The sequence below is a fragment of the Culex pipiens genome, chromosome 2 (assembly GCF_016801865.2).
Source record: "Culex pipiens pallens isolate TS chromosome 2, TS_CPP_V2, whole genome shotgun sequence".
NCBI classification, from domain to species: domain Eukaryota; kingdom Metazoa; phylum Arthropoda; class Insecta; order Diptera; family Culicidae; genus Culex; species Culex pipiens.
Window position 1 is genome coordinate 131,990,347 of NC_068938.1, and position 23,633 is coordinate 132,013,979.

Sequence of the window (23,633 nt, forward strand, 5' to 3'; positions counted from 1 at the left end):
CAAACAAAAAATCCTTTGCGAAAGAGAACAATAACATCGTTCCTCTTTCGCACGCGGTGCTATTGCTTTGCAATGCAAACTAAAGACAAAAAAATATGTGACACACACACCGATACAAAACGACACACACACACGATCGCAGCAACCCGCGACGAATGCTAGCACAACTTGGCCACACCCCTCCTTTCGGAGCACCCCTCCTGGTGGCTACGCCGCCCCCTGGACCCGCTTCCGATGCGCGTACGTTTTGATGCTGAAACCGGCGCGGAGGACGGGTTCCACCTGGGGTGGCGGACGTCCGCTTCGGTTTGTGTTCCGGAAGGTCACGCGCGCACCAACCGTTGTATAAAGTAACATCTCTTTTTTGGTTGGTGTGGCGTGAGCGGTGGTCAAGTGGTCCAGAAGCATTCGGAGTGAGTTGCCTGCGGCAACGTTCTCTCTGCGCGGAAGTGAAATCGTAATTGTTACCCCCGTCATCAGCAGGGAAAACACATCAAACGGAACGGCTTGAAACATCAGCATTGGCCGCCGGATACACGTTTGCCAACGAACATCTTGAGAAATACCAATATATCCAACCAAAAACAAAAAAAAAGAACACCCTGTTTTGTTGTGAGGAAGCTTTAATAAGATCCTAGAGAAAAGTTAAAACAAACAAATTATCGATAAGTTGAACAAAAAATACATACACAACACACAAAAAAAAAGTGGAAAACTGAAAATCTACCGAAATGACATTTGAACAACATCTGAGAAGAAATTCAATAAATTTAACTGAAAACAAATTAAGATTTTTTTTTATTAAATTGCGAAAGAAACTGCGAAAAATCCCGTCAAAGCAACCTATGATCCGATCTCAAGTGATGACAGATGACAACCATATTGAATTCAAATTCGGAAACCAACCAGTTGTTTGACAAAATCTACGTTTAGCTTTAGGATGGATAACATCAGATAAACAAATCAAAGCAAATCAAAGGATGGTCAGAGAATCAGTTTTTTCTTCGAAGACGAATTAGCATGCAATGTCTCACAAAGGATGCAGACATGAACGATCTCCCAGGATTTCTTGGCAAACAACGCCTGAAATAAGTACAAATTTCTTGAAGAAATTCAGGCTCATTTAAGATAGGGGCAGAGCGTTTTCATTGTCGACATTGGATGCAGGTGAATGAAAGTACAGAAACCGTGTCCCCACAGCTACAACGTCGAATACAAACACCACAAGGAATTAGACGAATCCGCAGGAACGGGAAACGCACAAAACCAGATGATGCAAAATTCGAGGTTGATAACCAAATTGTAGAAAACATGACTTTGTGCATTATCGAAGGATCCCATCTCAAGCCTGTTAGAAAACAGTTATACTGAACTGTGTCATACCAAGAAATGATGTCAACTTAATCGATACATCTAACTCACGTCCGTAATCGGGAAATGCTTGTTTTGCTGTACTGATGTACCACTACGGTCACTGCTTCTTAGTCAAATCAATCCGAATTCTGAAACGGAATTTGTATACGATTCTAATTAGATTCCGTTTCAGAAATCGGATTGAGCTAACTGGGTTGTTTTCACGCGGATTTCAATTTAATGATGCGTTTGATATTTAAAACATTATTCCAATTTTGATGTAGGACTTCGTATTACTCGAAGGTACTGGGATGCCACTCCGAAGTACTTGGGCCGCAGACCAGAGAACAGTGCGTCTGATTTTAAACGCCTATATTTTTGTTCATACAAATTGAAATGGATTTATGCACCTCCCTTTGAAATTAATTTTCTAAAAAACTAATAAAAGTGACGCTATAACTCGAACTAGTAATGCATTACATTTTATATCAAAAATGCGCTGCCCTAACACGGACGTGAACCTCAAGTATGTTCATCAAGAATGACATTGACATTCCAATTTTAGCCTTGTTGTATGACCCAAAACCCAGACCCAATGTAACCCCTGAAGACGGTACCTGAAATATTTAAAATTGGGAAACCCAAATTTAAATGCTACATACAACTATTTCTTTGAGCTCTTCATGTGATTTTGGACTTTTGTTCACAGATTTCATTGTTTTCTTCAAAACATGGTAAGACTTATTGGCAGCAGAGCAACTGGTTTGCTTCATAACAATTTTTTCCAGTCATGTTGTCTGGTGATGCATGGTGCATAGACCTTATACCGGGAATAGGAGCAGATCGCTCAAGGCCAAAGGAATTCTTCAAGCATAGTTTTCTGTGCTTTACACTGAGCGGTTGAAATGTACGCTATATTCAAATTAGAGTTTGACTCGGCCCACGTGAACAGATCTTTGGCAGGCTGGCATTTCTTCAAATTTCAAGGACTACTATGCTCTCACGCAATATATTGTAGAAAATTGATGGATTAGTAAATCATTTGCTAAGCGATACCAGGCCTTTTCAAATTAATGAATTGATATCTCATGAATTATACAATTTACCCTGAAGTTTTAATTGAACTCAATCTAAAAACGATTCTTGAACCACCTCAGCTACCCTGAGATGATAGGTATACGTGAAGGTGGGTCTACGAGGTCGAATTGAGAAGTTCATTTTTCGAGTGATTTTATAGCCTTTCCTCATTGAGGTGAAGAAGGCAAAACACACGGCATTTTTTTACCGAATTCGACAACATTCTAACCAATTTAAAACTGTTGAACGATCGACTGAAAACTACCGATTTCGGAAAAAATAAGTTGAATTCTGAAGTAAAATTTGTGATTGCAGGAAAAACACGCGATATGGAAGAATAGGCATTTTGACCATTTTAATCATAGACTTATTAGTAGTTAGTCTATGGATTTAATTATTTGGCTGATTCCTTGGGTTCTCAGCAATCTGAAATAGGATTTAACCGAGATTGGCACAGTCCGTTTTAAATTACTAATTTTTCCTTGTGTGAACACATGTTCCTGAATTTCATATCAAGCGTATTGGGTTAAATCTCAATCTACGTTCTACTTCGAAGTTGCGTCAAAATGAGTCTTGGAACAACTATCTACAAAAAAAATAGCAACAACTACAACAATTTTTGTAAACAAATGCTAAACTTTGGGGTGGTGCTAAAAAGAAGAGGGTTGAATCGAAATTCTTGCTTGTATTGGTGGTATCAATATAGCTCCACCAAATTTAAGGATTAACTGAAAATGTTGATTTAAAAGTGTACGATTGAGGTGGAATGACCCAAACATATCACAAAAATATAAAACAAGCAACTAAAATTTGAGAGAAAAAATGAACTTGTTTTTTTTTTCAGAAATCTAATTTAAACAACGTTGATTCAAAATCAAAAATATCTTTTTGCAATTCCGTCGTGAAACTACTTAATTTTCCAGTCATTCTTTAACGACGAAACAGCCTACTTTTCTGTACCAAAAATAACAGAATCGAATAGCAACACTTTTCAAAATAAATGCTGAAAAGTTCTACTTTTCAGCACTGAAATGGGTGCTGAAAAGTTGAACTTTTCAGCACTTGTTTCGAAAAGTAACACTTTTCAACATTTTTTTTGATTTAAACGATTCATTGACTAAATGCATGAAAATTTGACTTAGAATTTCATTCAATGGGTGTTTTCGGAATTGCATAAAATGTTGTATGGAACTCGTTGCAAAACTTGATCCTCTTTTTGCAACTTGCTGCATAAACTACTATTTTCAAAGAGTAACCATATAGGCAGCATTCTTTTAAAACGGCCTTGTTTTAAAGGTTGTCATCGTTAAGCAAAATGACTTCTTAAATTAATTAAAATTACTTATATTCTGCGTAACCTTCACATACAATGTGAAAACATTTTAAGCCGTAATTTATTGAAAATTCTGTACAAAACTCTGCTTGTACCTAGCATCAATCCGAATCTTCCTCCATTTCCTCGTCATCATCATCCTCAACCTTCTTCCCATTCCGAGCAATCAACATCAACTCACTATCGCTGGCATCGCTATCGCTGTCGACTCCATTCTTCTCTTTTTGCGCATCGACAGCTTCCTTTCTTCGAGACATGTTTTTCAACACTTGAATGGTGTACTTGTTAAAGTCACATCTGAAAAAAATAATCAAATTCTTAGTTAAATTTACAGTAAACTAAAGACATTAGGACTCACATCTTGTTCAACGACTCGTACTTCCGGTTCAGCGTCTGGTGCAGCAGCACCAGCGTTTGCTGCGTCAGCACGTTCTCCTGCTGGCCAAGCCGCGTCAACAGCAGGTTCACCCACTTCAGGTAGAACTCGATGTGCGCACTCGTGCCCACGATCTTGGACACGAACTGCAGCGTCCGGTGGGCAAACTCATCCGGCATCGATTGGACAATCAGTTCAACTGAGGAAAACAAGTTTGAAAGTTAATATTTTGAAACCAATATTATGTAGTTCAAGCTCCTCACCATCCCTGTACGGCACGCCCTCGACGACCTCCTGGATCAGGCTGGTTTCGTTCAGCTTCAGCGCCATGATGAGCGCCGCGGAAAAGTCCCGCTTGCGGAGCAGCTCGCGGGTCGCCTTCGGAGTGATCTCCACCGACAGCTGGTACGGATCGAACACGATGCCCTTGTTGAGCGAGTACATCAGCAGTCCCTCGGTGGTGGCGGCGGCCCACGACTGGCCGGTGGGGGAAAAGCGCACCGCAAACACGTTGATCTCGGGCTTTTGGTTGCGGGCGGAGAGGTCACCGCGGCGAACGCCGGGCAGGGCGATGGCCACGTTGCCACCCTCGAGCTGTTCGCGCTCCTCGACGAGGGCCATGTTGCCGAACTCGGTGAGGTTTTTGCGGTTGATGTATTCCTGTGGAGGCGAGTGAAAAGAACAGTTTAGCATAGCATAGCATAGCATTGGTGTCTACCCGTAGTTGCTACTCTGTTATTGACCAGGACCTCCAAGAATTGCTCCGTGGACCACAGATGAAGAGTAGGAACCAATCATCACCACTTCGCAACATTCAAATGTCCCTATCATGCTAGCCAATCACAGCGCTGGCCACGACCAGTGGTAAGACACGGGGAAGTGGATAGGAATTTTAGTCCGATACTTGAGTGATGAAAACCGCTAAATCGGCTGCGTCTTCGACAAAGTATCACGTGAGGTTTGAGGGTGTTAGTAAGATGGGTGTGAAGCCAGGATTCACCGTGGTAAGTGATGCGGCCGGTCAAATCTATTTATAGTCCTTAATTCTCCGTATGTTCTTGGATTCATTTTGGAAGCTTTCCAATTCGGTTCACCAAGCTTTTTGTGGTGAATTCTGGTCGTGTTGAAAGTTCAATATTCGCCTAACAATTATGCAGCCAGTGTTCTTGAATTCAACTTGCATTCAATATTGCATTTTTCCTGTTCTTAGGTTCACACAGATTCCAATCAAGTTTCTTGGATTCTTATAGCATTCTTAATCCTTCTAGACAACTAAGCCTCGATGGTCTGATGGTTAGCATTTTTGTCTGCTGACCCAAAGGACGGGGGATCGAACCCCGCCGCGATCTAATGAATTTTTCGTTCATATTCAAGTGTTCAGAATTCCTTCTTTCCATAATTTCTCGATAGGAGCAGATGGGAATCGAACCCAGAACCTTCCGCTTACAAAGCGAACAGCGTAACCATTCAGCCACGCCTACCCCTAGGCGAGTGAAAAGAACAGTTTAAATAAAAAAAAAAATATAAGATTTTAAATTTTTGTAAGAATTATTTTTCCTTTTAATTTTTTACTTTTTAATGGTTGGATTTTTGATCATCTTTATTAGACATATATATACCCAAATTTGCAGTATTTGTGTTGTGAAACAATTTTTGAATATTGTTAGGGTGATACTAGATAGGCCCAAACAGACTATTTGATGTTCTAAAGTCAAAATCGGCAAAAAACATAGAACAATGTGTTAGTCGGCAACCGCGAGCAGCTTGGTGGCAACCGCTAACAACTGCATGACAACGATCATAGGACACCGGCAAGGTGTCACCTGAAATAATTTTCATTCCTACCTCAAACCTGTTTCAATAAAGACCGTTTTATTAAAGCTCCGCCTTTTAGGTTATGGGCCCAGGTCACGTTTTGCACTGAAGAAGTTTTTCTCAAGAAATTCCGAAGATGGCTGAAGAGAAAATCTGGCTGCTAAACGGGACGAACTATGGAAATTGGAAATTCCGGATGGAGGTCCTGCTTGAGGACAAGGGCCTGCTGCACTGTGTCAAAGCGCCCTTGGACCTGGCGGGACTGGCGGAGTTGGAATCGGACTCGGCGAACGATAAGCAGAGGAAGCGAGCGTTGCGGGCGGAACGGGTGGCCAAGGATCGAAGCTGCCGGAATCTGCTGGTCAACCGGATCGCCGAGGACCAGCTCGACCACGTGAAGGACGCGCGGTCGGCCAAGGAGACCTGGGACGCGCTGCGCGACGTGTTCGAGCGCGTCGGAATCGCTGGAAAGCTCTTCTTGAAGAAGCAGTTCCAGGAGTTACGGCTGGTGGAGGGCGGCGATGTTCCGGCTTTCCTGCTCCAGTTTGAGAAGCTGCTACGCGAGTTGAAGGCGGCCGGGGTCAAGCTGGAGAAGGAGGATATTGTGTGCCAGTTGCTGTTGGCTCTGCCGAGATCGTTCGACGCGCTGATCACGGCGGTCGAGACGATCGAGCCAAAGGACTTGACGCTCGAGTACGTCAAGAAAAGGGTCCTGGACGAGCAGGTCAAGCGGAACGCGCAAGCTGCCCCGCAGGATCCAGAAGATGGAGGATTGGGTGAGTCTGTGTTCGTGGGAAAGAGACGGGAAATCAGGTGTTTCGGCTGCGGCCGGCCCGGTCACAAGCGAGCAGACTGCCCCGATGGACGATCGGACGAAAGGGAGCCAGAATTCAAGTCCGGCAGGTTTGCGCGAAACCCGAGAAGCGGAGCCAACGTGACGACCGAAAACGAGATCGCGTTTGGTGTTGCTACGGACAACGCTGGTGTTTTTTCGGCGTCGCCTGCTGCGATGAACGGACGAATCGAGTGGTACCTGGATTCCGGAGCAACGGCTCACATGGTGCGAGACAAGTCGCTCTTTGCGGAGCTGCGACCATTGGATCGGAACGTGCGGATTGCTGTGGCCAAATCTGGCCAATCGCTGGTTGCAGAGTCGGCCGGCACCGTGCGGGTGAAGATGCTACTGAACGGGAAGTGGCTACATGCAGTAGTCAACGACGTGCTGTACGTGCCGGAGTTGCAGTGCAATCTGTTCTCGGTGCGGCGGCTCGAGGACATCGGCATGGAGGTGAAGATCGCCGGTGGCGTCGTTTCCATCGAAAAAGGTGGACGCGTGGTGTGCCACGGTCGGCGATCTGGCCAATTGTACGCGCTGGACGTTTATCCGAACGACGGAACTGGTGGCACACGTGCAACTGCGATGGCATCCAAGAACGACGATTACGAGTTGTGGCATCGTCGGTTTGGCCATATTGAGGAGGCGAACATGAGAAACCTCTGGAGGGACGAGATGGTGGAGAGCTTTCCCAAGATCAAGAACTGGCCAAGGCGATGCGCGTGCGGGGTGAGTCTAGCAGCGAAGCAGACGAGAACCGTGATAAGTAAGTCGGACGGGAAACGCGACATGGTGTTTGACGAACGCCGACAAGATCAACCGGAAACAGCGGGGGCACCTAGCCGGCTTGTGGTACCGATTTTCCGAGACGCTGAGATTGAACCGGTTGAGGAGGAGCCTGTTGCTGCTGTTCCAGATGGCGAGAGTGTCGTGGAGCGCTTCGCTGGTCCGTCTGAGCTACCAGACGTCGTTGCAGAGCTGACCGAAGACCAGGACGAGGCTGTGGAGGATTCGTCTGGACGACAGCCGGTCGTTACTGGGCTGACGGAAGACGAGGGCGAGGAGGAACGTTCCGGCGCGCTCCCTTCGCAACCAGAACGTGACCACTGCCCAGCAGAAGGGTCCACGAGGCGCAGCGAACGGGAGCGCAGAACCCCGGGTAAGTTCCCTGACCATTGTACACAGTTTGGCAGAAGTACTGTTGGTGGACGTATTACAGATTCCAACGAGGACGTCTTGATTGTTTACGCACGGAACACTGAGGCAGTCGTGAAGAACCTGGCGTCGTCGATTGAAGTTTTGAAGCGAAGAACGGTATCAACAGTGAGTTGGAGTCGAGCGGGGCGAGGTCTACAACGTGGACCGGTAGCCAATCAAGAAGGCGATCCATGTGCCGACGAGCACGCGGACAGTTCGAAGCACTCTGGACCAAGCTCGGACTCCGCGATTGAGCGGGGGTGTTAGGTGGCAACCGCGAGCAGCTTGGTGGCAACCGCTAACAACTGCATGACAACGATCATAGGACACCGGCAAGGTGTCACCTTATATAATTTTCATTCCTACCTCAAACCTGTTTCAATAAAGACCGTTTTATTAAAGCTCCGCCTTTTACAATGAGTTTCGTGGGAGGGGGAGAGAGGGGTGGAGGAATTTTCAAAATTGAGCGCGTTGGACGATAACGAGCTTGAGATTCTTGAGAGAGAATTAAAAGAAACAATTAATTTTTTTTTAAACAAAAAATCTTAATTTTGGAAATTTCTTAAACTCTGAAACTAAAAATCTTCAATCTTTAAACTCTAAATTAAGATATTTTTAAATTCATTAAATTTTTAAATTTCAAATTCTTAATTTCTTATATTTAAAAATTCCTCCATGCTTGAATGCCATCATTTTTGCCGCCATCTCAGATTACAGAAAATCCGACATTTCGACGGTAACATTTCAAAAGGCATCTTGTACATTTTGACACTTTCTGGGTTATTGCATATTCTGAAAGTACTCCTAATAAGCTACCTCTCCACCAAAAATGAGCAAAAGTTACTTCAGTAAAGTCTGTTTAATCATGATTTTAAATAAAGTAACATAAACAAAATCTCTGGCATCAGCAGTGTCTGTTTATATAGCCCTGTCAACCTGTCAAACAAAAGACTACATAAACCTCGTGACGAAAAAAAAGCAACATGAACAAAGCGCCATGTACATTTGGCGAAGAAAAACGAATCATAACAAAGCGTTCCCCTCAATGACAGCAGGGTGATATAGACGTTGGTGATTTCAAAAGAAGTTATGTTTGTTTTTCTCAAATAAAATTACGGAAATAATGTTTTATTGAATTTTGATGATCAAGTATCAATAAAAGCAACGTTTTTCATCGTTTGTTATCATTAGAACATCTTGTTTTGCTTTTATATTAAAATGGGAATTGAAAATGGATGCTCAACATTCAAATGCGTTTTTCTCAAAACGTACGGTTTGTACATGATGCTTTTTGAAATGTTGGCGTCGATTTTTCATATTTCAAGCGATATACACTAGACTGGCTCATCGTTATATGGAAAAATTAAAAAAAAATACCAAAGAGCAATTCCATCTCAAATCAGGAATTTTTTTGGTACATTTGTACTCGACCCTCTCCGATTTCAATGAAACTTTGTAGACATGTTATCCTAGGCCTATATAAGCCATTTTTGTGTATACGGAGCCAATTGTACTCGAAAATAACATTTGAGAAGGGCGTAAGAGTTTTCAATATTTTTGTATTCTGTAATGTAAAAATGACTGTATCTCGAAGGCGTTGCATCGTACCAAAAAGTGGTCAAAGACAAACTTGTAGGAAATTGGACGGGCTTTCTGAAAAAAATACACTGAAAGAAAAATACACGCCACTTCTATGGGATTTTTCAATTTTTATGTTTAAAAGTTAAATTTTAAGGTGAAGTCACGATTTTTTTTCGTTCAAAATTTTTGAGAAAATAGCCTAAAATGTGACAAAAAGACTCACGAAAAATGCAGGATGGTATGTCTCTCCTAAAAAAATACAAAAATCATTTACTAAAACTGTTTTTTTTTTAAAGTGGTCTAAACGTCAAAATTTTCAAAAACCGATAGTGGGAATCGATTCTCCAGACAATTTTACATAAAAGTCTCCATATTGACCATTGTCCTAAGTCCAACCCTTGCAAAGTTACAGCGGTTTTAAAAATAAAAATGTTGAAAAAACAGCTTTTTTGGTGGTTTTTGGCATTTTCTATATGACAGACTCGATTTTTCAGTCTCTTAAATATTTATACCGGAAAGCTCGTCCAATTTCTCATAAGTTTGCCTTTGAGGTATTTTTTCAGAAAGCCCGTCCAATTTCCTACAAGTTTGTCTTTGACCACTTTTTGATACGATGCAACGGCTTTGAGATACAGCAATAGCAATACAAAAATATTTAAAACTCTTACGCCCTTCTCAAATGTCATTATCGAGTGCAACTGGCTTCATATACACAAAAATGGCTTATATAGGCCTAGGATAACATGTCTAAAAAGTTTCATTGAAATCGGAGAGGGTCGGGTACAAAAGTACCAGAAAAATTCCTGATTTGAGCTGGAATTGCTCCAAATCAAACCAGAACAAAGTTTTGTTTATGCCTTTTGGGCCTCAAAACAACCCCCTACAATTTGGGAGCGATTGGTTGCGTCCACACTTTGCGCATTGCATTTTAATTTTGTATGAGGATTTGTATAGAAAAACCTTCTTTTTTACATTTAGATTTTTATGATTTTTATTTTCCACTAATTTTTTTAAACCGCCACAATAGCGTTGGAATTGAGAAAATTCTCTAAATCTTTTCCGAAGAAAGTATTGTGCTATCTTGCTCCTGTCAAAAGATACAGCGTGCTCAAAACTGGTCAAAACCGTGATTTCCGAGCAAAAAAACACGTTTTAGACCAGTTTTGAGGACGCTGTATCTTTTGACAGGAGCAAGATAGCACAATACTTGCTTCAGGAAAGTTTTAGAGAATTTTCTCAGTTTTAACGCTGTTTTGCTAGTTTTAAAAAATTAGTGGAAAATAAAAAATCGCAATTCGCAATTTTCAGTGTAAGAACGGGCCTTGACCGATCTTATGCACCAGGTTCCCGACGAACACGCACTGCCCTTACACCTACATCTCACCCTTGCTCTGAGTCAGTACGAGCAGCACGCTAGAACACGCTTTGAGTGTTCGTGTCAGGCATGCACACCTTCTTTTCCGGTTACGCATTTTAACTCGGCCGGGGGTGGTACATTACGTAGGGTTTGATGTAAGTATAAGCGCCTAACCATTTATAGTGTGCCTATCAATTTCCATTAAAGCAAAATCTGTTTTATTTTTAGTTTGAATTCAAAAACTAGTTGTTATTTTACTGTGTATTGTTTCTCCTGAAATCTTCCCTATTGTTGAGTTGTGTTTATCTGTTGCTATTTCTTTTGTCGCGGTGTTTTGTTACAATTTTTGGTCCTAAGCATTTTAGAAAAGTTTTTCAAAAGTACAATATTAATATTTGTGTTAATCCTTTAATCATTCCATAAATTGAGTAAGGGCTCGAACCTCACTTGCTTAAGAAAAAGGTGAAATTTCAAAACAATGGACTGTGAAGGAAACATACTATGTAAAGAATCAATAGTAAAAGAAAGATAGTAATTTATGAAGTAGATAAAGAAATTAACAATAGTTAATAAATAGAGATAACAAACAAGCTTAGATTGTATTGAGGGCAATTTACAGGGAAGATGAGAAATTATTCAAATAGATAAATAAAGAAAAGGCATATGATAAACAAAATTGACATCGCTGCCAAATTAAGGGAAAGCAGACAGCTTGTTACAGCAGCATCAATTGGTAAAATAGAGTGGAAAAGCGTAGAGAAATAAGAGAATCAAATAAGTAAAATCGAAATCAAATGGAGGATAGTAAACAGAAGCCGTTTTAGAAAATCAGTGAAACAAAATAAACAGAAGATAGCTGTTAGCTGAAATGGCAAGAAGAGAAACCCCGTTCTGCGATGCTCAGGTACATCCACAGCAGTTGACTCAACATACTGCGAATCAAAACAATACCGTCTACAATCACAAATTACTTCCCTTTCCCACATTGACGCGCCCCTTTCTTTTAGCCGTCTCTACTCTGACCCTCGCTGGTCAAAGGTTTACGAGTCGTTTCCACAGGCCACCAGCTAGGTTACACCTTGTCATCATGATGACTAAACCAAGCCAACGTGGAGGTAAGAAAATAGGACACTTGCAAGGAACCAGAGCCATGCTGTTTTTTCCAAACAGCACTACGGATGTAGTTGGGCTCCTTCCGGGATGTTCCTCGCCTGGGTGTCAACCGACGAGTATCATCAGTATCAGTCACCCTTGGCCTGCTTTTTCTTATTAAAAGTTGGAATGTGATTAAAATAGTAATATCCTCAAAATGTCAATTTTTCAAATGTGACTAAAGTAGAAAACTGTAAAGATAGCAAAAATGAAAGCTTTCCATTTTATTTAATTTCAAGGAATAATCGTGCAATGTGTTTAAAAATAAGATAACGCAATGTTTCGAAGTTTGTGTCACCTACTTAAAAAAAAACAATGAAAATACAAGTGCATTTAATTAAATACCTTCTTTTCATTTTCATTACAATTGTGAAATTAGGGTTCTCTGCAGCCACAACATGTTCAACCATCTCTTGACCCTTGAACAGACCGTGATGGTGGTATTCGCCTTGGCCTAATCTGATTTTAATGTTTTGCAAAATGCAGTAAAAAACTTATATTTTTAACCGGTAAATATCTGAAAGTCTGTACCATGATTTAAAGCTTTTTTGAACAAAACTGAATAAAAAAAAATCCATTTTTGTTCTTTGATATCTATATATATAAAAAATTTCGTCGGTTTTGTTCGAACGCGAATCAGTTCAATACGGAGCGTCGGATCGAGGTGCATTTTGTTGCGTTGGGTTCGTATAAGCCCAAGGAAGGTTCTTACGCTAAAGAGTGACAACTTTGGCCACTCCGGAACCGATTCCGGAAAATCTGCAGATTGTATGGGAAAAGTGGCGATTGTATAGCAAAAGACGAAGTTTTTCGGGTAAGGCTTGTTTTTTATAATTTTTTATATTGAAACTACGCAAACGTCAAAAAACTACTTGAAATTTCAAAAACTTCATCTGATAGATCAGTTTTATAGATTGAAAAAACGTAACTTTTTTTTACATTTGGCCAGCAAGAACATTGGGCACCCCTGATTTAAAGGCCGTGCAGAGCGTGCAGACGACCAATTTAAAGCACTTTCGAAATTGATAAGGCCGTAGCAAATATTTTTTGAAGTTTATGTCCCTCAACTCTGACCAAAGTCAAAAAAGAAAAAAAAATAGGAATTGAAATTACAAACCCAGATTTTAACATTTGGATGAAAAAAGTGTATTAAAATGCATTCTACACGCGTCCAGTTGTTTTCCAATCATTGGTTTTCAAAATATCGATGTATTGACGGATTTTTTTTTTTCGCAAGGAAAAAAAATTGTGGACTGTAAATTGGTGTTTTATAAAAATTCAAAATGTTTTTAAAGGAGTTCAAACATGCTAAAGATGCTTACAAACTAGGAAAATACATAATAACTGGTTTTGAGTTAATTAAAGTTTAGTTTTCATTAAACATTTTAAATTTTTCGGAAATTTAAAAAATATTTGCAACGGCCTAAATTATTGATAAATTAAACAAGAATTGAATGGGTTTGTCTACAAATAACACTTAAGACCTTTTGAAAACTAACCCTTATTTGAGGGTTGAGCTTTTTACAGCCACCGTAACAAACTCTAATTTGTGCAATACTCACATCCAACCCGTCCAAGCTCCTGTTCTGCGTAATCTGGAACTTCTTCAGCAAAATCGCCTCCCGCACGTGATAAATGCACACGTACTTGCTCCTCCCACCCGAAATGATGCACTCCCCGTCCGCCGAGTAGCAAATCGACGTAAACGCCCGCCCCGCCAGATTCTTCTCGGCCGTGCTCGAATCCGTCTCCGACACGCTGCCACCGAGATCGTTCCGTCCCTCGATCGACGCCAGCTGTTGGGCGGTTTTCACGTGAAACACCGACACGTGTCCGTTAAGGGACGCGACGGCCACTTCTTCACCGTTCGGTTTGAACGCCACGGCGACCACGTCCGAACCGACGTCGATGGTTTCGTGGGCGGACGAGGATTCGAGCGCGTCCCAGATGCGGACGGATTTGTCCCACGAGCCGGAAACCATGGCGGAGGAGGAGGGGACGGGGGAGAAGGCGAGGGACACGACGGGGCCTTCGTGCCCGCTGAGGACTTCGAGGAGACGGCCGAGCTTCATGGACCAGAGGTAGATTTCGAAGACGTCTTGGCCGCCTGCGGCGACAAGTTCGCCGGATTGGTCAACGGCGACGGAGGCGAATTGCACGGGTTCGGGGGAGGTGAAGGTGCGGAAGTTGCGATAGCGGACGATGTCGTACGCGCGGACGGTTCCGTCGAGCGAGGCGCTGACGAAGAATTTCTTGTTACCGCTGAACTCTACCGAGGTAACGGAGCTCGAGTGTTCGCTGAAGGTGACGAAGCAGAAGCCGTTGGTGATGTTCCACAGTTTGACCTTGCCGTCGAGACCGCCGGTGGCGAGGAGTTGTCCGTCCGGGGAGTAGGTCACGCAGTTGAGTCCGGTGGAGTGACCCTGCTGCTTCATGACGTACTGCTCGCTCTGCCACTCCCAAACGAGGAGTTGACCAACGTCGGGAACGCCGAGGGCGATCCAGTCGCCGGTGTTGTTGAACGTTACCGAGTCGATTCGGTGCTCGGAGATGCTCAACGAGTGAATCATGCTGATGTCGGGCAGTTCGTGCAGGTAGAACACGCCGGTGGAAAAGGCCGTTATGAGAATTTTGAGCTGTTTGTTGTAGGCGCAAGCGGTCACGAAGGCTTTGGGGTTCTCCTTTCGGGCCTCGTCCGCCAGGTAGTGCCGAGCGAGGCGTTTGTACTTGAAGCTCTGCTTGGGTTTAGTGATTAGCAGTTGACCCTTTTCATCGCGATCGTCGTCCTTGGTAAAGTCACCTTGCACGTGTTCCAACTCCTTGTCCTTCCCAGTAGCATTCTCAAAGTCATCGTCAGCTCCGACATCATCCTCCTGCTCGTCCTCATCCAACTCCCGACTCTTCTTAGCATCCGGTTCCTCCTTAATCCGGATCAGCCCATCTCCGCTGGTAACATCATCAACTTCAACGCTGCACTCCCACAACATCAACTGACCATCCTTGCTAACCGTATTCACGTCCAGCGTCTTCTCCTCAAAGAAGCAACCCACAATCGCGTCCCGGTGCCCTCCAAGTATAAACGGCCGGAAGTTGTTCAAAAACTCAACGCCCTGCACGCGCACCGAATTGTCCTTCGATCCGATCGCCATAACCTTCGAATTGCAAGCCCAGTCCACAAACACCGTCTCGTCGTACGCGATTTCAAACGCCCGCTGCACCACAAACGCGTTGTACGTCCCGCTGAGCTCCCCCGGCGCACGGAACACAATTACGGAGTTCCCCGTGCAAGCCGCGAAGAACTTCCCGTCCGGGCTGAACCGCAGCGCGCGCACCTCCGCCTTAAACTTGTACCGATGAATGACGGTGTGCGAGATCATGCTGATCATCTGCGCCTCACCCACCTCGTTGACCGCCACAAGTGTGCACCCGTTCGGGGACAGATCCAGCGCCGTGTAGTTGTGCTCGCTCTCCAGCGAAAGGGTGTGGGATTTGTTGCTATAAATTAAACAGAGATTAGCTACAACATTCTGGCAGCTCCCTTACTAAAACCCACTTTTTCAAATCGAATATGGTGATCCGGTTCCCGACCGGACTGATAACGGAGTTGCCATCCGGGGTGAAAATAAGCGCGCCTTTGCGGTACACCGAACCGAGCAGGTTGCTGAACTGTAATTCCATCAAAACATGAAATTTAACTTCACCAAAATCGTAAATTTAGTGTAACTCACCTTGTAAGCAAACTTCATGGTCGAAAACTATTGAAACAACTGCATTTAGGGGAAAATAGTCCAAAATTCAATTTCGATCCCGAAAACGTGCGGCGAGGCAAGTCGCGTGTTGATTTGTTTTGACGTTTGGGTTTGGAACGAACGCGAGAGAGAGCCTCGTTCGCCAGAGCTCTCTCGCGAGAGAGCTTGTTTATGTTTGGTTTCATTTTCCAGACGTTCCCCAGTGCAGAAATCGGGAAAAAGAGTACACGCTGCTGAGATATTAGTCATATAATATATATTTATACTACAGTAAATTAACCAGCCCGGGAGCACAGAGTAACCCAGAGGGAGCACTGGCATTTAATTTATGGTTGCGTTACGCGGTACATCGCCCCTTCAGCAAAACTTTTGCGCTTCGTCAGGTCTCGGGGCAAACTGTCATTTGAAGCGTTACTTTTTTATCACAGCAACCTCAGCAACCAGACGCATTTTTCCAGTTGTCATTTTTTTACATTTCCTATATCAACAATGTTGACATTCAAATGTTAAGTATGCCCGAAAAGATTTGTGAATTTTGAGATTCTCGTTGAATTAAAAAGTGTGTGTATTTGTGCATGTACGTGCCTGTTATGGTTTAACGGCCGAAGTCGGAACGAACCGTTTATACATGCGACCGAACTCTTGGTCGTGATTTCACGTGACTATAATGGACAGAATAATTTCAATGAACAGTTCTTGGAGAATGATGAATTATACCAAACGACAAATATGAGATGTTTAGTGGAAGAAAATTGGAAATTTTTAATGTATAGTTCTTCTCACTGATTTTTCCTCGGGGCAAGACAGTGAAGAAACCAGAACAAACGAGAGTTACTCCGGGAGCAAACGGGAGGAATCGAGAGAAATTCAGAGAAATGAGAGAAATCTCGCTCTTCTCTTCAGAAATGTCACTTTTGACATTGTTGACGTTTCTCATCTGATGTCATTTTTTATAGTTTTGATTTTGCCTGTTGAAAGTTCGCTTCTTTTTGCGCCAATTGGGTCCTAAAATGAAGCTTCGATTGCTGATATTATTGTTTACAACGATAAAGCTTATTTTTCTGAGTATAATGACCCTTTGTTCGACCACAAAGAGTTTAAAATGGATTTTTAAATCAATTTTGAAAAATTAACCTCGCGTTCCTTCTTGACAGAAAAGGTCCTACTTGACAGCTCGTTCCAAGGGGACCATAGTTGATCCATCGAAAAAATGTTGTCTTGTCAATAACTTTTTTTGCATAAAAATGAAAAAAAGTGATCAGAAATGGTTTTTAATCGTGTTTTTTACCGTTGTACATAAAAATTTACATAGGGCTTTAGTACCCAATTACTTTTTTTGGGGAAAAAACATGTTAAACATGTTGCTTTATCTCTAAATTTGCTGAAAAGCCTTGCTCTGCGACCCATTCCAAGTACCATGGCTCCGGTAAGTATTAACGGGGAGTTTTAAACCGAGTTGGAAAACCTCCGGAAGGAAACTGCCGCACAGTCCAACATGTATGTCTAATATTTTTTTTTAAATTTCTCTTCCCCCAGATCGTGTTGAAGAATGTGCTTAGGGATCTGGTCCCGTGCACTGGTGAAAGCCATAACCAGCTATTCCGGAATAAAAACATGGTTCGAATAATAGTCCTCCTCGACTGCAGGAACTGTTTTAGTTTATTCTTGGTGATGGACTTGACAACGGTCCTGTTCCAGGAACTGCAACATTCCTGAAGGCTAGATCGGCTCCTGTAACAACTCATGGTCTGGACAGACGCTACAGACTCCGATGGATACATGGGAAGAACCTACATGACCGTTGGCCAAGGCCAAGGACAAATTTACCGTCGATTGAGGACGTGTACGAAGGCGCGAAAAGGATTCCACGACATTGTGTCATATGCTGGCAGCGTTTATTTTTGGTTTTGTTATAGTTTATAGGATAGTCATTATTAATTTTATTATATTTTCGTGTTGATAAATAAACATTAATTTCTGTGGGAGGACGGAAGGCGAGGAGAGGGGAGGGGGGGGGGTTGGCATTCTTCGTGTGTTTCGTCGTTCTCGGGAATCAGCAAGAGGTAGGTAGGTGGTGCTACGTCATCGAGGTCGGTCTCTTGTCGCCGGTCAGCGGTTTTCTGCAGCATGGGCTCAACTTCTTCGAGACAAATCATTTCGTCTTAGCGCATTTGGGAGAACTTCCGGTTGCACTTGTTCTGTTCCGAGTCGTCGGGCTTAGTCGCGGTACAGCGAAACGTTTAGGTTGGAACCAAAATCGTCACTAAACTAGGTGAAGGTGCCGGTCGTAAGAATGGTCGGAATGACCTGGGACGCTTCCAGATTGTCCCTCAGTTGAAGGATAGTTTCTTTGGATTTGCCGAGTACGGCCATGGTTTGGACGAGTTCAGCTTTCAGGGCACTCCCTCCCCCCATCGTACGGGTTGATGTTTTTGCTCAAAGCTCGACGACGTTGAACCGTCTCGGAACCAAGGTTCTGTTCCTTGTAGTCCCACGAGATGGTCACTGCGGCAGCAGATTGAACGCATTCCGAGCGGATTGCGGCGAGCATTTTCAGAAACGGATTGAAGAGAATTGGAGGCAGATAATCTCTGGCCGACTCGAGCAGGAATATGGACAGGATTCCGATGCGGATCTTTTGTGCCATTCGTCTTCTTGCCTCTGTACTACCAGTCGACTTGAACCGAACCCCGCCAAGCCTCTGTAGGAGTAATGCCACTTCCTTCTCAAGACAATACCGGAAAAGTGGCCGTTGTTGACGTCGTTGTTCCCACCGCCGGATTGGTCGCCGTTTGAAGCACAGGCTGTGTTCCATTCTTTTAGCTCCGTCGTGACTCATTTGCATAGCCACCGTAGGACCTGACCGACACTCCGAGTGTATTTAATATGGCCAATCATGCCAGGGAACTAGGTTAGATTCTGGAGTCAGCGTTTGGAAAAATAACTTGGCGCGACAGAATCTGTTCAGAGTAAACAAACAACAAAATGACATTTCCTTGTTTCGCTCTTCTCTCTTATTTTGCTCTCTTCGAAGAGATCTCTCCTAAAATATTCGGAGCAACCGAGAGCAAACGGGAGCAATCGGGAGGAATCTGGAGGAATGTAGAGCAACAGAGAGGAATGAGCTGAAAACGGTCAAAAGTAAAATTTCAGAGCAAACGGGAGCAAACTAGAGGAAACGGGAGCAACCAGAGTAACTCTCTTGCTCACTGTCTTGCCCCGAGGCCTTACCCTTGGAACTGCCCCTAGAAATCCTTAATAGGGAGACTGGTCGAAGTGAATTTGACGTACCCAAACAGACACGAGTTTGACGTATCCAAACGATCATTTTCCTTTACGCCCAGCAAAACTTAGCAGCACGCAAAACGGACATTAGGTATAAATTCCTAATTTTTAGGTATAATCGAACCTGACTGCAATAAGTTATTTTATTACTAATCGGCTATTAGTAATAAAATTACTAATAGCGTTTTAGTACGAGAATTCCTATATTTTAGGTATAATTGTAGAACCAAAATACCTTAATTTTAGGTATTTTCTGGAAAAGTGAGGGGACCAAAATTACTTATATTTAGGTATAATCCAAGATGGCGGACCATGATTATTCCTTATTTCTAGGTATAAATACCTAAATTTGAGGTATTTTCTGGAAAAGTGAGGGATCCAAAATTACTGATATTCAGGTATAATCCAAGATGGCGGACCATTATTATTCCTAATTTTTAGGAATAAATACCTAAATTTGAGGTATTTTCTGGAAAAGTGAGGGATCCAAAATTACTGATATTCAGGTATAATCCAAGATGGCGGACCATTATTATTCCTAATTTTTAGGAATAAATACCTAAATTTGAGGTATTTTCAGAAAAAGTGAGGGATCCAAAATTACTAATATTTAGGTATAATCCAAGATGGCGGACCATGGTTATTCCTTATTGCTATGTATAATTACCTAAATTTGAGGTATTTTCTGGAAAAGTGAGGGATCCAAAATTACTGACATTCAGGTATAATCCAAGATGGCGGACCATGATTATTTCTTATTTCTAGGTATAAATACATAAATTTGAGGTATTTTCTGGAAAAGTGAGGGATCCAAAATTACTGATATTCAGGTATAATCCAAGATGGCGGACCATTATTATTCCTAATTTTTAGGAATAAATACCTAAATTTGAGGTATTTTCAGAAAAAATGAGGGATCCAAAATTACTGATATTCAGGTATAATCAAAGATGGCGGACCATGATTATTCCAAATTTTTAGGTATAAAAATCTAAATTTGAGGTATTTTCTGGAAAAGTGAGGGATCCAAAATTACTGATAATCAGGTATAATCAAAGATGGCGGACCATTTATTCCTTATTTCTAGGCATAAATACCTAAATTTGAGGTATTTTCTATAAACGTGAGGGATCGAAAATTACTTATACTTAAGAATAATCAAAGATCAAAATAGGTATTATCCAAGAGATATGCAGGCAGAAGAAAACAATGGTTTATATGATATTAATATTTTTATTTATATCAAACACAACTATTTCATAAATGTTCTCACCTAAAAATGAATATTAAAATTTAAATTATATTTTATTTTTTCAATGCATCTATATTTTTAATATTAAATTTATCTTTTTTATAAATATTTTGGTTTTTTAATGTTGTTTTAAATTTTTAATAGTTAAATATTTTAGTATTTTAATATTTCAATAATTAAATATTTAAATATTTTAATATTTTAATATTTTAATATTTCAATATTTCAATATTTTAATATTTCAATATTTTAATATTTTTATATTTTATTATTTTAATATTTTAATATTTTAATATTTTAATATTTTAATATTTTAATATTTTAATATTTTAATATTTTAATATTTTAATATTTTAATATTTTAATATTTTAATATTTTAATATTTTAATATTTTAATATTTTAATATTTTAATATTTTAATATTTTAATATTTTAATATTTTAATATTTTTATATTTTGATATTTTAATATTTTAATATTTTAATATTTTAATATTTCAATTTTTTAATATTTTATTATTTTAATATTTTAATATTTTAATATTTTAATATTTTAATATTTTAATATTTTAATATTTTAATATTTTAATATTTTAATATTTTAATATTTTAATATTTTAATATTTTAATATTTTAATATTTTAATATTTTAATATTTTAATATTTTAATATTTTAATATTTTAATATTTTAATATTTTAATATTTTAATATTTTAATATTAAAATATTAAAATATTATTTTAATATTTTAATATTTTAATATTTTAATATTTTAATATTTTAATATTTTAATATTTTAATATTTTAATATTTTAATATTTTAATATTTTAATATTTTAATATTTTAATATTTTAATATTTTATTATTTTAATATTTTAATATTTTAATATTTTAATATTTTAATATTTTAATATTTTAATATTTTAATATTTTAATATTTTAATATTTTAATATTTTAATATTTTAATATTTTGATATTTTAATATTTTAATATTTTAATATTTTAATATTTTAATATTTTAATATTTTAATATTTTAATATTTTAATATTTTAATATTTTAATATTTTAATATTTTAATATTTGAATATTTTAATATTTTAATATTTTAATATTTTAATATTTTAATATTTTAATATTTTAATATTTTAATATTTTAATATTTTAATATTTTAATATTTTAATATTTTAATATTTTAATATTTTAATATTTTAATATTTTAATATTTTAATATTTTAATATTTTAATATTTTAATATTTTAATATTTTAATATTTTAATATTTTAATATTTTAATATTTTAATATTTTAATATTTTAATATTTTAATATTTTAATATTTTAATATTTTAATATTAAAATATTAAAATATTAAAATATTAAAATATTATTTTAATATTTTAATATTTTAATATTTTAATATTTTAATATTTTAATATTTTAATATTTTAATATTTTAATATTTGAATATTTTAATATTTTAATATTTTAATATTTTAATATTTTAATATTTTAATATTTTTATATTTTAATATTTTAATATTTTAAATTTTTTTAATATTTTAATATTTTAATATTTTAATATTTTAATATTTTAATATTTTAATATTTTAATATTTTAATATTTTAATATTTTAATATTTTAATATTTTCATATTTAAATATTTAAATATTTGGAATTTTGGAATATAAGATATTTTGGAGTTAAAGAATATTTGGAAACTAAGAAAAAAAAATTTCTCTCTCTCTCTCTCTCTCGCTGTTCCTCTTCCCCTCTAACTCTCCCACATTTTCTCCCCCTCTCTCTTTACCACTTTCTCTCTCCTACTCCTACTCTCTCTCACTTTCTCTTTCATCTCTCTCTCTTTCTTCCTCTTGATTTGCCCCTCTCACTCCCACTTTGTCTCTCCCTCTCTCTCTCTTTTCTCCTACTTTCTCTCTCTCTCTCCAACTTTATCTCTGCCCTCTATATCACTACATTTTCTCTCTCTCTCTCTCCCCCACTCTTCCTTGTCTCTTCCCACTTTCTCTCTCCCTCTCCTCCTCCTCTCTCTCCATATATCTATCTCTCTTTCCCTTTCTCTCTCTCCATCTTTTTCACTTTCTCTCTCCTTCTCCCCCTCTCTCTCTATAACTTTCTCTCTCCTTTAACTCTTCCTCTCCCTCTTCATATCCCTCTCTCTCCCGTAAATATTTTTTTTTTAATTTTTTTTTTTTGTATGGTTTTTGTATTTTATAATTTTTCACACACACATACACACACACACACACACACACACACACACACACACACACACACACACACACACACACACGCACACACCAACTTTCACTGCAAATTAGCACCCGTTTTGCTTCACCAACTCCCGGCGGAACAATCAACTCCTTTACGGCATTTCCGTTTTTGCCGCTGTCTTTCGTCCGATTCTCATGTTTAACCGGTGCCGCGTTTATCCGTCCACAAGGGATGGAGGAGGAAGAGTAGGTGAACTTAACGAAATGCCGCATGTTGACGGAACAGTAAACGTCCCGCCAGAAATTTCCCGGCCCGACCGGCACCTCTTTTCAGCGAAACATTCAACTTCCAGCGGATTGTTTAATCTACATCCACCTCCTCCTCGCAACATCCCTGCCAACGCCAACCAACCAACTCTGCCACGCAAACCGATTCCTTTCAATACTGCCGTTGAAGCCGACTTGAAGAACAGCCACCGGGAGCCGCATCGCCGTCGCCAGGAGTTGAATGTTCCGTCCTCTTCCTTCTACACCCGGCGTCCGTCCTCTTCCTACAACACCCGGCGTTGCATTTTCCTCTGGCGGACAATCCGAACCGCAAAATCCGCATTCCTGATTTCAACCCACAACGGGCTTCGACGCAAACCGGTTCCATCCGGCAGAAAATACAACTTACCTATAATAGCAGCTGGCCAAAAACCTTCCAAAGTGCTACACAACCGGCACCGAACTGACATGTCAGATCGTGAAATTAACGCAAGTTCGAAAAAATACTTAAATTTAGTATTTTTTAAGAAGTATTCCAGTGTTCTAAAAAAATACTAAATTTCAGGAAGAAAAAAATACTAAATTTTAGGTATAATTTGACAAGCTAGAACATAAGTTCAAAAAATACTAAAAATAAGTAATTTATACCTAACTCCGGTTTTGCGTGAGTGTTGCCAAGCTCAAAACATATTTAGGGTCTCTAACAGGATTCTGGCAGAACCAGCTCGATCAATCTAAAACAACCCAAATCTGTATTGTCTGAGATGAGT

At 39.7% G+C, this 23,633-nt stretch overlaps 1 protein-coding gene across 1 annotated transcript; it reads right to left on the reverse strand.

Moving 5' to 3' along the window:
* Nucleotides 1-3,758: 3,758 nt before the first annotated feature.
* Nucleotides 3,759-15,934, reverse strand: LOC120424583 (periodic tryptophan protein 2 homolog). The gene is made up of 6 exons (XM_039588751.2): nt 15,805-15,934; nt 15,630-15,742; nt 13,639-15,571; nt 4,403-4,799; nt 4,122-4,338; nt 3,759-4,060 (listed from the first exon to the last, which is right to left on the reverse strand). The coding sequence occupies exons 1-6, from the start codon at nt 15,820-15,822 to the stop codon at nt 3,865-3,867; spliced, it is 2,874 nt and encodes a 957-aa protein (XP_039444685.1). The 5' UTR covers nt 15,823-15,934; the 3' UTR covers nt 3,759-3,864.
* Nucleotides 15,935-23,633: the final 7,699 nt, after the last annotated feature.